Source organism: Dreissena polymorpha, chromosome 1 (assembly GCF_020536995.1).
Source record: "Dreissena polymorpha isolate Duluth1 chromosome 1, UMN_Dpol_1.0, whole genome shotgun sequence".
In the NCBI taxonomy this organism is placed as follows: Eukaryota; Metazoa; Mollusca; class Bivalvia; order Myida; family Dreissenidae; genus Dreissena; species Dreissena polymorpha.
The window spans coordinates 36,275,924-36,293,329 of record NC_068355.1 but is presented as its reverse complement, the minus strand read 5'-3'; the positions used below and the strand labels follow the sequence as shown (position 1 = coordinate 36,293,329).

General features: G+C 32.8%; 1 protein-coding gene across 1 annotated transcript; it reads right to left on the bottom strand.

Moving 5' to 3' along the window:
- Positions 1 to 1,693: 1,693 nt before the first annotated feature.
- LOC127876980 (furin-like protease kpc-1) lies at positions 1,694 to 17,251 on the bottom strand. Its single transcript, XM_052422546.1, has 12 exons — positions 17,048 to 17,251; positions 16,466 to 16,561; positions 15,777 to 15,891; positions 15,165 to 15,293; positions 14,285 to 14,379; positions 13,813 to 13,901; positions 11,887 to 12,089; positions 11,551 to 11,772; positions 11,139 to 11,224; positions 8,936 to 9,039; positions 6,909 to 7,020; positions 1,694 to 6,408 (listed from the first exon to the last, which is right to left on the bottom strand). Exons 4-12 carry the CDS (start codon positions 15,165 to 15,167, stop codon positions 6,381 to 6,383), a joined length of 942 nt encoding a protein of 313 aa, XP_052278506.1. The 5' UTR covers positions 15,168 to 15,293; positions 15,777 to 15,891; positions 16,466 to 16,561; positions 17,048 to 17,251; the 3' UTR covers positions 1,694 to 6,380.
- Positions 17,252 to 17,406: the final 155 nt, after the last annotated feature.

Here is a 17,406-nt window from a genome sequence, read left to right as displayed (position 1 = left end):
ACCGAAACAAGACGCCCATGATGACCCAAAGTGCTCACCCGAGTACTGGTAAGGTTTAAAGTCGTATGGTACGTTTGCTACGTTCCCAATGTTGAGCGATCCGACACGTGGTATTTGTTTTACAAAATTTCATGCTATGCTATGATTTGGTGCGTGAAAGTAAGTTTACATACGCTGCTGTACGCTCGATTGCAAATTTTGCATGGTTTGATTATACCGGGTGCCACGATCTTACGCGTTCTGATCTTCCACTCAGATACGCTTTAAAATACGGCCCGATTTGGTATCTCACATTATTCAACCATTGGGTCTCGATTCGAAACGAACGCCACAATAAAGTTTTCCAAATGTGTGCGTTCCTCTACGTTAGGCTACTTGAAACAAGAATCAATCTGCTCCGATACGGCAATCTCCACTCAGAGTTGTCGTTGCTTGCTCTCACATACAACTCTGCGAAAGGCTCAGCATGCCATTTTGCACAGAATCTGGGTAAAACCGAACAAACGCATTCAAAGTATATTTGAATTAGATTTTTAGGATCAGAGGCGTTAAATAATGAAATAGGAATTTTGAATTTACGCTTCATTGTGCAAACATATTTAGTTTTAATGCAACTCTTTGGAACTATTGAATTGCCCATTTACGCAGATGGAATACTTCCGCGCACTTCACAAATGTTAACAAATGAACATAATTGTTATTGAGTGACGTTAGGCATTGCTTCAGCGGAAAACGTGTATTTTCAGAGAGGAGACGGTCAGTTCTGTTGTACCTTATTTTGCTAGTTGTATACGGGAAAATATAAGATATTATGGTATTAGAATGTTTTCTTTAATTCAGTGAATGTAATGTAACCGTCGTACAAGAGATTGTATAGTATAGACTAGTGTAACCTCCATGATGAATGCTTTGAATGATCGTGACATAAATAAGACGCTTTCATAAAAATAGTCCGTTCTGAGCCCATCACAGAGGTGAATGTAATCAACCGTCGTGCAAGAGATTGCCGATACGGTACGATTTAACTGATTGAATTCCCGATGAGAGCCACCTCTGGGCCGGAAGCCCGGAATGATTTAAATATAATTCCGAGTAGCAATCAAGTGAATTTATTATTAAGATTTAAACAGATCGTTTCAGACCGTGAATATTTTTTGTTGCATTATATTGATGTAATCTGGCTTTTTGTTCTCATATTACAGCCAGCGATTATTTCAACACCAAGTATACCTATAATTTTGTATACACTGATCATTTCCAGTGAAAAACGCGATTATTACAAGAAAACAAAGTAAACCGCAATTCCATAGCCCTATATAATCGAAAACACTATTTAATTAAAATCGACATGAGCCGACATAGGAAAAATAACGCAGGGATTATAACTAGTATACTACCTTAAAAACAATTAGAGTAAGGTAAACATTCAAATGTTATTTGCATTTTTGAAAATCTCAAAAGCATGTGTACATGAAACATTAATAGGCATTTTGTGATTATGTATCAAACCTATATACTACAAGCTACCGACAACAGTTATTGTTTTTTTAACATTCACAATCTGGTATATTACTTTAATTGTGTATGTTTTTTATGTTCAGTATGAGTTAACAGTTGCAATTCTATGAAAAAAGAAAACAGATTGGCAGTATTTTTCCACGATAAAGAGAGCAATGTTACAACATCTGTATCGCTATTTTTTTCCTCTTTATTTTATTCTTTATTCCGATTTTATGGAATTTTTAAACATATTGATACTCAAAAATCTGATCTCTGAGAAAAACCAGTACTCAGTATTTTAGGAGATCTTGAAATTGCTCTCAGAAAAACCAGAGACCCCCATGTCATAAGGCGATAATAACTTTATCCAAAACATTATCGCTACACTTGGTTAGTTGCATCACGATTCATAAGGTTGCAAAATCTTTATAAAAACAAGAGAAGCATTTTCAATGCTTTTAATACACAATTAAAAAAGTATAATTATTCCAATATCAATATTGAAGCATGAATTATTGACGATAATCATAAAACATTTTGAATAATGTAAATATAATGAATATGTAAAAATAATGTTAGTTGAAAAAACAACAACACATTTGTCTATGAAACACGGATGCCCCCACACTGTACTTTTGTGTCAGAAATTCAATAACGTCGAAGAAAAAAATCAACCTTGATAAGGCACATTTTTGGCTGAGACACGATAAATGGAAATGTACAAGTTTAACCTTTGTATTCTCTAATATCTTTAGGTATGTCACTTCAAGGTGGTACCCCAGTTTTTGCACCTGACACATTCTCTCATAAAAGTCAACAGGTGTGCCAAGTACTGTCAATTTTTAAAATGGCTTAGTTATGGCTGCGACATGAATGGAAATCCTCAATTTTACCATTTCCAATTTTTTACTTTCAAGTGTGGCCATGTCCCATGGCACACGTAATTTCATTAAGGTTTACATTTGTGAAAAGCTACTTAAATACCCATCAATATATGGCAAACGTATGGTTGAGAGGTGATTGTTTAATCTATTTTATTGGCAACTTTGATCGTTGACCTGTACAAGTGACCATGACCTTTTAGGTAAAGAGGCGGTGATACACGCAACATAAGTTTTTTATGGTGACTATTAATGGTATTTTTTTTTAAATTGCATGATTCATGAAAAATGTGTAGTCCACACAAGAAGTTTCAATACCAAATTTCGCCTTTGACCTCTTAGTACATGTATGAACTTGAAATTGGAGATAGGGAGGAAAGAAATACGTTATCTTATGATGGCTGCATTTGTGCCAAGTTAGTTTAACATCCATCACTATATGAAGAAGTTCTTGTACTGACCGGAAATGTTAGTCTATAAACTGGCAAAATTTGACTTTTGGCTTGTAATTATGACTTTGACCTCCGAGGAAGGGACACATGTATTACACGTCAAATGCTTTATATTAGAGGTCTGCTTTTTTTTGAATCCACCAACATATGGCAAAGTTATGACTTACACTATATTTTAAAGTTGTTTATTGGTCTAATTTATAATTCGAACTCTAAGAGTGACATTGCCCTTTGCGATATGGAGATGGGTGTTACATCCGACACATTGTCTTTTGATGGTTTAGATTTGTGCTATTCTAAAATCCATCTATACGAGACGCAGAGTTGGACAGTGCGACTGCTAAATGCCACCCCTTTTGAGGGGCATACACATTGATGAAATGGCTGATGCATACCAATGTAAAAGTAATGGAAACAAAGAAGCAACTTCTTAAGATCAACTTTTAAATCACAAAACCTGTATTGAACAAACGATACAAGTAATAATAAATACTGAGTCACATTAAGAAAATAAAGAAATGCCCGGAAATCAAATGTCCATTAGTCCATTAAGTGCTCATTAAAGAAATCATTATTTTCAGTATATGAGAATACCCCTGAAAAACCAAATTCAATAGCTATTCAATAATGTCACCTTACTTGATGGTTATTTTTTTTTAACATGTCAGGGCTGTTGAATGAAGACTTGTCCCTGGATGTAAAACATGTTCCCAGAACATTTCCACGTCATAAATACAATTTAACTGATAACAGTCATAATCTTGTACAGTAAAGATGTTATACTAAAACAACTGAAAATCATGACAACCCAAGTTATCATAAACTCCTCATTTGCATAGAAAAATAAAACATTCAAACATAATCTGGAAGGACAGACTTATACACCCAACCAATGCCCAACATCACACACAAGGAGTCAGACAGTATAACTGCTATATTCTCTCCTCCTTAGGCATAACAATGTATGAATAAATGTTTTCCTTATAATTAAACATTTACTTAATGCCACTGACAAGTGAGTTCGACTTCCAAGTTGCAAAGTGACATATCATGCCACACATATGCACCCTGCATATACTTATTTGTGAAATAAATACGAATAAGAAAGCTACAAGAAGGCTTGGCCAGAATTTTCAATTATCCTTAAAATATAAACTCATAAAATAATTAAAGTTTTCAAAGATGTGACAAGTTTCGTCCAGATTGGTTCAACATGTATCTTTTATCCAATCAATTTTTGCTTTGCTTTCCGTTATCTAGTTTGTGGCATTATCATCCTCTTTTAAAGCTTGATTTGACATGTTATGGTCATGACAGCTATGTGGACGATCGATTAAGATAAATTAGACATTAGATCTCAATGTTGATAAAAATTAGTTCGAAATGAGTAAAACTCAGATTCCATAGCAATTTAGTGCTGAGCTTGAACTGCATTGAGGTGTGAAAGACAAGGGTCTTGAACTTGACCAACTGTCTAAGTTTCCAAACAATGCCGAAACAATAGACCTATAAAATATGAACAAAACAGATCCAGTAGTGAGATCATGAACTTCAGCTCAAACACTAGAACAAGCTGAATTAAAAAAAAACATAAAAGTAATTTATATAAAGCTAATAATAGACTATTTGAAATTGCAATATTCTTTACAGTAGTGAGATCATGAACATCAGCTCAACCATAAGGACAAGCTGAATTAAAAAAAACAACATAAAAGTAATTTACATAAAGCTTATTATAAACAATTTAAAATTGCAATATTCTTTACAGAAAGTTGTGAAACATTTTCAATTTTTATTTTAACCCAATGGCACTAATAATCCGTGCTTTTCCCTAAACACAAAATAAGAAACATATTGATGAATGTTGCTTCTATAAATACTAAAAGACTCTGTTATGATTTAAACAATAAATATGATGCCAACATTAATCATACATGCAAGCCGTTCACGAGCATGATAAAACAGACGTATCATCCTGCATTCTGCCGATTTTGTAGTCTAATTCAGCTATGACCATTCAGTTCACATCATTCAAAGCAATTTTGTTTTCAGCAACTATAACAGGAACATTCACTGAATGTGTTTCATGAAACCATTCAACGATATAACTACAGATGTTGAGCTTTGACACCTCTTTTTAAGAGGAACATTATTTGAAATGCACAAATGAGTACAAACGGAAAATGTTCACACAAACTTGACCTCTGACATTGAATCTTAAAGCAGGGCAAATTGTTTCGTTTATAGTAAATATAGTTAATAATCATAATCTAATATTAAAGCGTTCACAAATGTGACAAATACACCTACTCCGCTTTATCATAGATATAGATGTCATGTCCATGGCTAATTTCAAGTTCATATCACTCACTCAGGAATAAATTGATCAATGTTTGTGAAACGTGTTTGTTTCACATGTTCATTTCATTGCGATGAGGTATTTGACTTTTCAATTTTATATCATGAACAATTGTGTAGTTCACTCTACAAACGTACATTATTTATTTGTAAGTCAAATACTTTGGTACGTTCAAAGCCACATAACTCATGAATCATTGCACATGAACTTAGGGCTGTTACATCTACACTTTTTTGTGATGACTTAAATGAAGTTTAAATGAAATTGCTAGTAAAATCAAGTAGATTTTGTAGGATGCACTTATTTTATAAATCTTCTAGGATATGAATCATTAATACATATTGAACCTTAAAATTGTGAACTTGACATTTGATTACAACCATCTGTCATTTACATAACCAAAGTACAGCATTTCGATATTGGGAGAGTATCCATTTTCATTTAGGACTTGAAAGTGTTATCTTGATTATAAAGAAAGCCAAATGGTTTGAATGCCCATGTTTTTTATATTATGTAAATATTTTGACATTTTAAACCAAAGTCATTCAATTGCTGGTATAGGGAAGATTAAAGGCTATATACATTTTAGACAGACCTATGGATGACAGACAGTGAGTCCATGACAACCACTTACACTGGTTATGTGTGTAAAAGTATTTTGGTACAGATCTTTTTTAATACATACATGCCGATCTACTCATATTACAACTTATAATAATGTTATTGATTTTCTGTGGTTTAAATCTAAAACATAAGTAAAATGATCTGTGTAATTGACTGTTTTAAACAGTGAAGAAAAACATTGTCAATTATTATGAATGATATGCACAAATTCACCATTATTCTTTTTCTTGTTTTCCTGAATTAATGAAAGTAAGCATAAACATGACCAGGTCATGGATATATTATTTCAAATTCATAAGTGTCTAAGTAGGCGTTTAATTGTTGACCTGATTTTCGGCAAGTGGAAATAGATAGCGTTTGATCCTAGCCAAAAGTTTATACATTATTAAAATGGTGATAAGTATTCCAACCACGGAACCCGCAACAGTCTGCAACTCAGGACGTTTTTGTTCAGGAACTTCATTGTAGGCATCAAAGTACTTTTGAAGTACATAACTTGGGTCGTAGTCATGAAAAAAACTGTTGTTAGGCTTGCACATTTCACACTTGCCGTAGATTATTATTTCAGCACGAAACTGTTCGAATTGAAATCCTGAATAAAAACATGAAAAGTTAATTTGCCTGAAATACCAATTGTTTTGATTCAATAGTTTAAAGAACACTACACATTAAAACAAGCAGTTTTTAGTCACTTGTTATATGAAACGAAAATAATATGGGCATTACCACTATAAATTGAGGGAAAGATTATTGTGTCCATCCAAAGTCTGGATTTTTTAAAATGACACTTGTAAACAGAAGAAAAAATGTTATTATTATGTGCAAAATTTACTTTTTCTGTTCATTGGTCTTGCATGATTATCGTGTTGCTTATGTTGAATCCTGATGTTCCATATTCCAGCAGCTTTTCACCCCAAAACTGAACTGTTATGACTTTTGATTATGATATAAACTTTAGTGTTGTATTACAACAACTTTGAATGAATAAGCTTTTGCTATTTACAATAAGGTTACCTGTTAATTCAACTTTATTTTATATTTGTGCAATAAAAAGGATACTATTTTGGAATATCAGTAGCACTATTTTCTTACATCATAGTGGCACTGAATGTCCTGTTTTGAAGTGGAGGCACCATCTCCCATTCCTTTGCTTTCAGGACCATGGCTGTTTCATTGAGCAGACCAAACCCAAAGTAAGCATTGACTGAAACATAATTTCACTTACTTCTGCGACGAGTGCATGACTTATTTGAAAATGCTGATCACATTTGTTAATTTTTTAACTAAAGTATCATTGGTCTCAATGCGCTACCCTAAGACCCGAAGGAAGAGCTACTCTAAGGTGGAGTTAAGATGAATAAAATTACTTCAGAAAAAATACATATTAAATTTCCATGCAAATTGTTACAGTTAACTATGAAACTCCAGAAACTATATCAGGAGAGAATTGTTTGTATTAATTCACTGCTTTTATAACAGGACACAAATTATAGACATAAATGATTGAAACAGGGATCGTCGCGTTTCAATGGTCAATACAAAGCATTTAGAGCTTAAACCTGTTTTTAGGGCTGGCCGATCCGAACACTAATCCCCAAAACTAAACGCGCGTCTAATAATCCAAATTAAAAGTACATATGACATATCACGTAAACATTCATGCCAAAACGTGATGCGCAAATCGAATATTACACACATATTTGTTATGTATGACAGAAAAGTCGAAAGTATCGGGCAACTATTTACACAATTAAGGGATAGGTCTTAAAGTTATATGATCATACATGATCTTCCAGAAAGGTTATGGTTATGAGGGTCTGTATCGCATTTATAACTTATCTCAAGTATATTGTGAGCTAAATACAAAACGGGATCTGTCTCACATGAGCAGTATTTAAAATCACCATTATTGGTTCTGGGTATTATTCATCTGTGTACATTTGTAGTGATTATTAATATTTAGATAAATGTTATGCTTTTAAATGCCCTTTATAAATCAAAGCACTGGCAACGAAAATCCGATCATTAATTTTGAAAGAAGCTTTATGTTCCAATACAAATACCTAAACATATATAATTTATTTTTACATGGTCTTTAACATGTTGTTTTGGCTTAAACAGTAAATAAACAGCGAGTATACTGTTATATTAAGAGGAGTCAACACATCAATTTGCAAACAATAAGCAAACAATTAAACTCAATAATCTTTATTACCGTAGCATATTGAAAGGTGTAAAACTTTTCATTGATATATAAAAATAGAATACAAGCGATTGAAAACAACATCGAAAAATAACACATACGCCAAAAATGGGATGCCACACATAAGAGATCTATTTATCGATATTTAATATACCCTGGCACAAATGCATATACAATTTATTACCTTATATTATATATATGTCGTCTTAAATAAAGTTTTATTCATTTTGGAGTATCCTTTTTCGTTGTGATAGTCGTTAAAATTGCGAATGTGAGACTCGTTTATTGATATTGTTTTTCAGCAGAAAATAACTCAGAATATGCACCGATAGAGAAATTTTGCATAAGTAATCGGGTTCCATTATAAATGTCATAGAATGCAGTAACATCACACATCTATGAATAAAATGTGTGGAGACAAAATTACTGGGATGTACAAATAAAGCAAAGAAAAAAGAAAAAATAGCAAAAACGCAAAATACGCAAATGAATGACTGAAAAACACCTTTTGAAAAATAGGTTATCATCATTTTTTTTTAAAGGAAAACAATCCGGATTCGAACACAAAGTTTTAAAAAGTAATAGCATGGTAAATTGGCATAAAAGAAGAATAGACGTTTAATCTGATGCCTCATAACAAGCAGTGGAAGTGTTTTAGGTCTTACTCTGTATTTTGTAGCACTTGTGAGTCGACATCTTTTGGTAGAAACATTTTTTAAGACAGACCATTAACACTCACTCCAAATAAATAGTTCTAATAAATATCTAAATCACATGGTACATTCTCACCTTTGTACAGTTTATCAAATGTGTTTGAATCTATTAACAATCATTATGGTCTTTCAAGGGTGCTGAAGACTGAAGAAATCGAGTATGCTTAACTATAAAAGAATACACCTCTTACTCAGATACATACATTTCAGGCCAGCACCGTTGGTTCGTTTCGTCACATGCTTGGCAGCATCTAATGATGAAGTGTACGCTATTATGTATGCTGCATCTCTCCAGGTCAGATTTCGACTAAAAAAGGATAAACTTATTGGTTGTGAAATATAAACAATATGCTATAAAATCACGCGCCTATACCTTGTTCTATTCCAAAATTTACAAAAATAGAAGGGATTTTTTCCTGCGGCTTAATTAAAAAAAAAGTTATAGCTACATTCCACTTAAACATGGCGTAATATTCCGTGGTGCATATTTCTTAAGAGTTAACTTTCTCTTTTGATTGCCATTTAGCAATCGCACCATTTATTTTGTTTTTATTTCCTGTATCCTATGGGTTTCAGCAAGATTGTGGTGCATTTCACTAGGGACTACGTTGAAAGACAAACGTGTGGGTACGTATATTGAAGTAGTGTGCTATTGTCGAAGTTTTACAGCCGAAACTCCATTTTCTGAAAAAGCCTGAATTACGACGAATAAGATTTTCTTAGAATAAACTCCACATATATTGTGAATTCATTTTTAAGACGGGGTTTTCTTTAAATTGTAAATTGACTTGTACAATCTGAAATAAAAAAAGTCAAGAAAAATGCTTTGAGCTATGGCAGTTTCACAATGGGAGCCCACGGGAAGTGGATTTAGTATGAACATGGCATTAAGAAAACCATATACCGGACCTTAAGAGTTGACTTCTATACACAATAACTATGAAATGGCATTTTCGGATTGATATCTTTAATTCTTGCATGAATTTATATCACACTGTATGTGTTTCTATAATTTTATAAAAGTTACACACTAGCTTGCGATGCCTACGGAATAAAATAAAAGAAAACGCAAACCAGATGGCTTAATTGTGACATACATAGGTGCGTTTGTGAGGCATTGCTACTTTTTTGATCGATCTAAAAATTGTATGTGAGGAACACTCAGGTTAATACTGAAAATGTTTGTTCATGATCTCACAGTTTGTAGTTTTCTTTAGGTAACATTCTTCTTTACTATTTTGTGACCGTTCATGATTTAAAGTAGTGCATATTTCCAAAGAGTTCATTTTCTCTTCTGGTTTAAAAACCATTTAGCAATTGCACAAATGCCTTTTGATGCTATTTCCTTTAACATATGTGTAACTACAACATTTTGATGCTTTTCATTCGGGACTAAGTAGAAGGATGAACGTTTGACATGCGTTTACTGAAGTACTGTGCTTTTGCGGAAATCTCACTGACGAAATCGTGTTTACTGAGGGTACATGCAATTTGGCGAATCGGCAATTGTTAGAAGTTGCATGACCAATCTTTGTTTTATTCCAATTTAAAAAAGTATCATTCTCATTCTGAAATGAATGAAAGGCACAAATGTCTTGAATATTGGCATTTCCATAATTAAAGGGACCCTATAAGATTTAGTGTGAACTAACCTTATGGCTCTAAAATACACAGAATGCGACATTGTCGCATGGATATTACGTATTATACAGACTAGACTATTTTAACGACAGGATAAGTTGAGTGCAGTATACAAATATATAGTTACATGAACTTAACACAAAGAGGGACACCAAAGGAACATTAATGTGCATTTATTTCAAAATTAGGTCAGCGGCCTCCGCAAATAAGACTTTTGAAGTTTTCTCTACATTTTCTCAGGAAAACTGCAACACACCTTGCTGTCAATGAATTGAAATATGAACACCATTTTAGGTAGCTTGTCACCTAAGGAACTTTTCAGCACAATTTTTTAGAAATAGTGTTATCATATTAAATACAGATTTTCAAAACAAAATTTGAATATATTGCAATATATCAAACGCTAATGTTTATGCCAACCATGATTTGACAGAGTCAATTTTGTGGAAACTATTTGGAAATCCAATAATTGGTTTAATGAAATAGTTTAAAGTGTGCTTGTTATTTCAAGCGTGTGCTTGCCATGGAAATAACATTTGTAAAAATATGGTACCGTAATCCAGGAAACGTATTGCCAAGTTCGGTTAAAATCCACCAGCAGGTGGTTTAAGAGCATAACGTTGAAGGTAAATGCTGATGCAGGAAATTGTTTTCCGGATGGAAACTGACCACAACACATCACCTTGAGTACATTCAGCTTAGGTGAGCTAACAATGTACACTTAATTGATAAAGATACGTGAAGAGACTGGAAAAAGATACATACTTAGCTTCAAGCATAAGGGCAATGAATTCTGCAGCTCTAGCTGTGCCAGAAAATGCTTTACAGCCATCGTTGTAACTTGTGGTCGTCTACAAACATAGTAAACGATGAAATAGTCTTCCTAATACGCTATGATAGAAGTTCTATGCGTAAATATTTATAAAACAAGTCAATAACAACAGTTACTAATCTAATAATTAGTTCAATTATGTATATTAAATTATAGGAAAGATGTAAAACGTATCCAACATTCTTATGTGAAGCTCTTTAACCTTTTGATCAATGCTGTTAATGGTTGTGTCATTATAGCGGACCTATGCAATGATTATCTTCAGTTCAGCACGACACTATTATTTTGTGATATTATCTCTCTATTTAAACAAAACCGCGAATATTGTGATATTTCAACACATACCAACGGATCCCCAGTCAACAACTTATGATCACCGACTGTTGCGGCCAGAATACAAGCTCCTTTTCTGATGTATGTTGGACGACTTCCGTTAATACCCATACTGTTAAAAACCAGTGTGAAGATGCTGTTTGCAAATGTTTCCAGATTTCGGTCATGTATCCAGGTTTCGTCGCCAGAATTTCCCGCTGAGAAGACATAAATGCTTCCCTTTCCGTGCCTACCCTGAAATTTTAAAACTATTTTTTTCCAAACATTTCAAGACAAATGAACTTGATGAATATAATTAGTTATTAACAAGTATTCTATTATCAGTTCAACTCTTTGAAAATAACAAACCTTCTCCACTCCTTCCTTTAGCACTGATCTTGTAAGAAGTTCGTTTCTTATGAAGGGCTCCTCAACATTGAAGCTACACGAAAACATATCAATTTCGTCTCTTTCATGTTCCAACGCAAGATGGACCTTGTCGTAATTAAAATGTTTTCCTTGCCATCGCCCCTGTTCTAAATACCGTTCTTCAATGCTAAAAACTTTTAAAGCTGAAAAGAAGACAGTGATTTTGTAAGGACTGACCTTTGGTACCATTCTCATACTGAAAAGGTACATATTTTCCCTGTAGTATTTCCTCTAAATTTCCTTGTAAATATAAGCTTTATTTTGTAAAAAAATAATAATAATTTGGACAAAAACTGACTACTATGTGTTTTGTATAAAATCCCAGCTTTTGTCATCAAATGCATTTTAGCATATGGTAATTAAGGACTAGTTGCGAGGCATTTGCGAAAGGTATTATAACAAACTTTAAAAACACATTTACGCATGCCTAACTAAGAAAGAAACGCATACAAATCTGAAGGGTTTCGCCACAATTCCTTCACAGGTAAACACAAACAAAAAACTTATTGCAAAATATTATTAGAAATATGCTTGTTTAACTATGAAGTAATTTACTTAACTGATGCGACCTTTTCGTAACCCCATCCAACCTTGACGCAATCCTCAAGCAAGATGTACATGTGAGATTTCTATGAATGAAGTAACATCAAAAGAGCCACGTTTAGAGCGGTATCAAAGTTTTTATAACATTTGACTTTTTTACCTAGTTTTGGAACGCATGTAAGTCACATTAAAACTCGATCTACTTACTTGCTTTGTCAAGTTAAAATTCTCTGAACATGTTTCATGGAGATTAAAATCATAAATGTGGAATCTAGAGTAGCAACTATGGAGGTTGTTATATAAGATTTAACCTGCTCAATTAGTTAAAAAAAATTTTGGAGGCATGTGACCGAGCTTCAAACATTGTCTAGGTATTGTCAAGAAGACCATTCTGACAAAGTTTCATCAAACCAGAGTCATAAATGTTGCTGCTAGTGTTTTGCCAAGGTTTTTCAAAATTTGACCTGGTGACCTAGTTTTGTAAACACGTGAACCAGTTTCGCACTGCGCTTAAATATTGTCAAGATTAACATTCTGACAATGTTTCATCCTGATTCAGTCATGCAATTGACTACTTGAGTGGTAACAAAGTTTTTGTTAGATTTGACGTGACCAGAGCTTTCTCTTTTCATTCGAAAAACTAGAAAATGGCTTCAAAATCTACCATTAGAAAATAAAAATCAATTTGTCTAAAACATTTTCTTTATTAGAACCCATGAAGTACCCAAACTGAGCAGAATTTTTTCGTAGTGACGCAAATTTGGCTACAGAAAATTGTGACCCAGTTAAAATCATGCCTGTGACCTAATGTTTTTATGGTATGACCCAGATTCGAACTCTGCTTTAGAAATTGTCAAGATTAACATTCTGACCAATTGTTTTCATTAAAATGAGTCATAAATGTAGTTCTTAGAGTGGTTATATGTGTGTTTTCGAAGATTTAATCTGGTGACTTAGTTTTGGGTCACACTTAACCAAGAATCGAACTCAGCCTAGATGATATTGTCAAGATAAATATTTTTACTAAGTTTCCACACGATTAAGTCATTAATAATTGTCTTAGGGTGTTAAAAAGGCTGTGTTTTTACTCCCTTGACTTTTAACAGTGACATTGGATTTGAACAAGTCACAGATACTGCGTGTGCAGTGTATTCATGTAGTGATTCAATATTTAAATGTCCAATATACTTTTACAATATTGGACTAAAAATCAAACCAAAAAACCATTCCACCGTATGTCCACTATGAAATGGTTTAACATAAACACAAATACAAATTATTCATATTCTCTTACTATGTATCTCCATTCAAAGAAATACTAACCAACTAATGTTGCATTGTATGCTACCCCTGCTAAACATATGTCATTGCCCTTCTCTGCCGCTATCACACCAGCACACAATGTTCCATGCCTGTATTCATTGACACATCCTTTGTTTAATGAATTGATTTATAATATCAGTTTGAAACAATTTTTACTATTAGACTTTGTGACCGTCAGTTTGAAAAATCTGATTTATTTAAATCTTACACAAAAATAAAAATAAGTTATCCAATATAAATAATATTCACAAACTCTTAATCATCAATGTTTCTCCAATGGAAACTGTGTTCCTTTAGGCCTAATTTTATATATTGATTTTGTATATTTTGTACAAAGTCATTTATAGAATTTGAACTACATATGAAAAGGAAATTACTTTATGATATTAAAAATATTTAGAAATAAATGAAAGCATCCCAAAAATATTAGTTTGTTTGCCTGAAACAAGAAATATATTAAGCCGTAACTTACACTGTTACTTCATCAAACTCCCTGTAGTTGTGATTTTTCTGGGGAGTAATATAAGTTTGGTTCTTGTCGATAAAACTACGTGACAGCTTTGCATTCTAAAATATAAGCAGACATTAGTTATAAGCGATGCATTTTTGAGAAGAAAATTTAATGGATATATTTATATAAAATGTCAAGATATGTGCACAAGTTATTAGAATACATCAATTAAAGACAATTTCTCAAATGTTTACAAATGAAGATATTTTTAGCAATTTTCTTACAAAAAAAATAGTGATATTGTTTTCGTTAATTGTGCATTTATTGTGATTACACAAAAAACATGGAAATCGGGACACAGTAATCACATGTTATATGAGTTTCCGGCTAAAACTTTAGCCCAAACCAAATTTGTGTGTGTGTGTGTTCATGCGTGCGTGCGTGCGTGCGCGTGTGCTTGTGTGTGTGTGTGCAGAGAAATAATCAACATGAAGTGAAACATTTTGAGTCAAAGATGGATAATAAATATGGTATCAACCATGTTACAATTATATAATGTAATTGTCTGACTCAGGAAGCATAAGATTAATTTCATATTACCAGGTTATGGTTCTACACAGGGAATGGACAAAGACAGCTATTTTGTATTTGCACACTGATACAAAATCCATTATCAAACAACAATGATTCCATAATTTATAATTGATGTATAACAACAGAATAATAATAAACAAATGCTTTCAATTTTAGGCAAAACCAATTTAAAAGAGAGTGTGTATTCGTGTTAATAAATATTTACTTCTACTGCATTAAAAAATTAAGTTCACATATATTCTAATGAATCGATAAAGTCTAAATTCCATTTAACAAAAAAGCAGGGAAATCAAATATGAGGACTCACCATATTTTTCACCAGGTCCGGATGGTGGATTTCTATTCCCGTATCAACGACAGCCACTGTGACTCCCTTCCCGGTGTAACCCAGGGCCCAGGCTTCCTGTGTACTGGAGTCTTAGTAGGGCTCACAAACCTTCAAACACAAATTACCTATATATGTAGTTTGCTGAAATAGACCCACCCAATGTTGTTCAATACTTAATTAGTGCATGTTAAACAACAAATGGATGAATAATTTTAAATCCATTTTTTTTTTAATTTTAACATATATTATTCTGTCAGAGTGATCAATTAATAACTCTGTTGATTAAATAACTGTTCTAAAAGGATATTTAATATATATTTCAAGTTGGTTATCTTTATAAATCAAAATATTGTGTTCATGTATGGTAGTACATGCGAACAAGGTGTGAGTCAATGTAAATATAACCTTCAAATGTGGTATCGTCACTGTGTGACCCAGTTTATGAACAGTGTAAAAAGCTTAACAAGTGTAAATCTTATGGTGCAGAAGAAAACTGATATGAAGTATAAAGCTATTATTGGACGTCTTCTGTACACACAATGTAAAGCAAGCTCAAATATACTATAAATGACAATACAAGCTTAAACTTACCAAATGTGCAGACCGTTTTCCACGTGAAAGTAATGCCTCATAAAGTTTGTTGGGTGTAGTCTCTCTTGGGATCCGGTGCCTCACTGTGGCCCGTTGGTATGGGGACACCGATAATCTAACATTGAATGTACAGGGTTTATAGTTCCTGATATGATCACCTTTTTTAAATACATAAAGTGTGTTATCTCGTATTTAAATTTGTCAATTTAATTTTTTAAACGCAAAATTGAACATTAATTGTAGTTTAGTTAAAATTGAGTAAATTATAAAATTTCGAAATTGGAAATGCATATCTGAAAGTATCGTTTCAAATAACTTAAACAGAAATTTATTTAGCAAATTTATCTCAAATGTGTGTTATGGTAATCCTTTGTTCTAATAGAAAGTGCGCAAACAAGTTGAAACCACGTTTTCGACACGATACGGATTGTAAAGTTTCATACAAAAAGTGTGATCTAGAGAACAGTGAGATTAAATTGGGTATTCCACGGGCGTTTAGCAAAATCGGCGTTACAACGATAAATTGATGTATGAGCAGTTCTATCTTTTTCCGAATTGACATTCTTCGAATATAAGATTGTGTCAATATATAAATTGCGCTAAATATGTATCTCGAAAATTTAATGGATTTAAATATAATGTAAAAAAATTATTGCATGTCTCTAAACATTTTCAATGTCTGACCTTACTTCATTTGGAAAAGCCTCCCTGAAGTAATCCAATTTCTTCTTGGCCTGATTTAAATGTTCTTCTCGCAATCCCAAAATAAGAATGTTTAAGGCAATCTGAAAACAAGCAATCACAATACGAATGCACATTTTATTCATTAATGTAATGGGTCACTTGCCTTAAATAAAATGCTACTAGAGGTTTCAGCAATTTCTTTCCTGATATTGTTTCCGGGGTGTCATTTTCGTTATTATAGATTGAGAAATTAGATCCCGACCCTTCCAACACATTTTTTTTTAGTTTCTTGATGTAAGGATGTGTTTCTGGTGATTCGGAGATACCCTGAATCAGAAAATCAGAGAATCAAAGAATTACGCATAAGCAGACGTTTGGGTATGTAGTGTAGCTAGAAGTATTTTATGAATTGTTGAGCTAATAATATTAAATATACAACATTTATTTGTGTAATGCATTATGTACTGACGATTGCTCATTTATGATTATTAACAAACATACAAGTTTCATTCAAGTATACATGATGGCCACATAATAAATGGCTATATTCTTTCATGGTGAAACTCTTTTTACAATTAAGTCATTACCTGTGTAATATAGGTAAATCCAAATGCCTCTGTCTGAGTTTTAAACTTATCAAGACTAAGGGAATCTATTTCAAAAGCATAGTGTGTTATAGTTTTCTCCAAACGAATCATCACTTTTAAGTCCACGAACTTCAAAAACACATAAACTGCCATTAAAACTTTAGATTTCATTTCGTATCGATAACGAATACAAACCCTGTATCTCTCTATACGTTTAAGTCTAAATTTAGAACTTAAATCAAGTGTAAACCAGATATCTTACTATGACCTTTTAAAGTGTATGCGACACACAAAATGCAATGTAGACGTATATTATTAAGTGTTTATGTTTGAACTATGATAGTGTTCAATGACTTTAA

Excerpts from the sequence above, each read along its gene's own strand:
- LOC127876980 (XM_052422546.1), bottom strand. Across the intron at positions 13,902-14,284 it reads GAGTTTGATGAAGTAACAGT|GCATGGAACATTGTGTGCTG; the intron begins GTAAGTTACGGC and ends CAATGAATACAG. Across the intron at positions 6,409-6,908 it reads ACATTCAGTGCCACTATGAT|GATTTCAATTCGAACAGTTT; the intron begins GTAAGAAAATAG and ends GTTTTTATTCAG.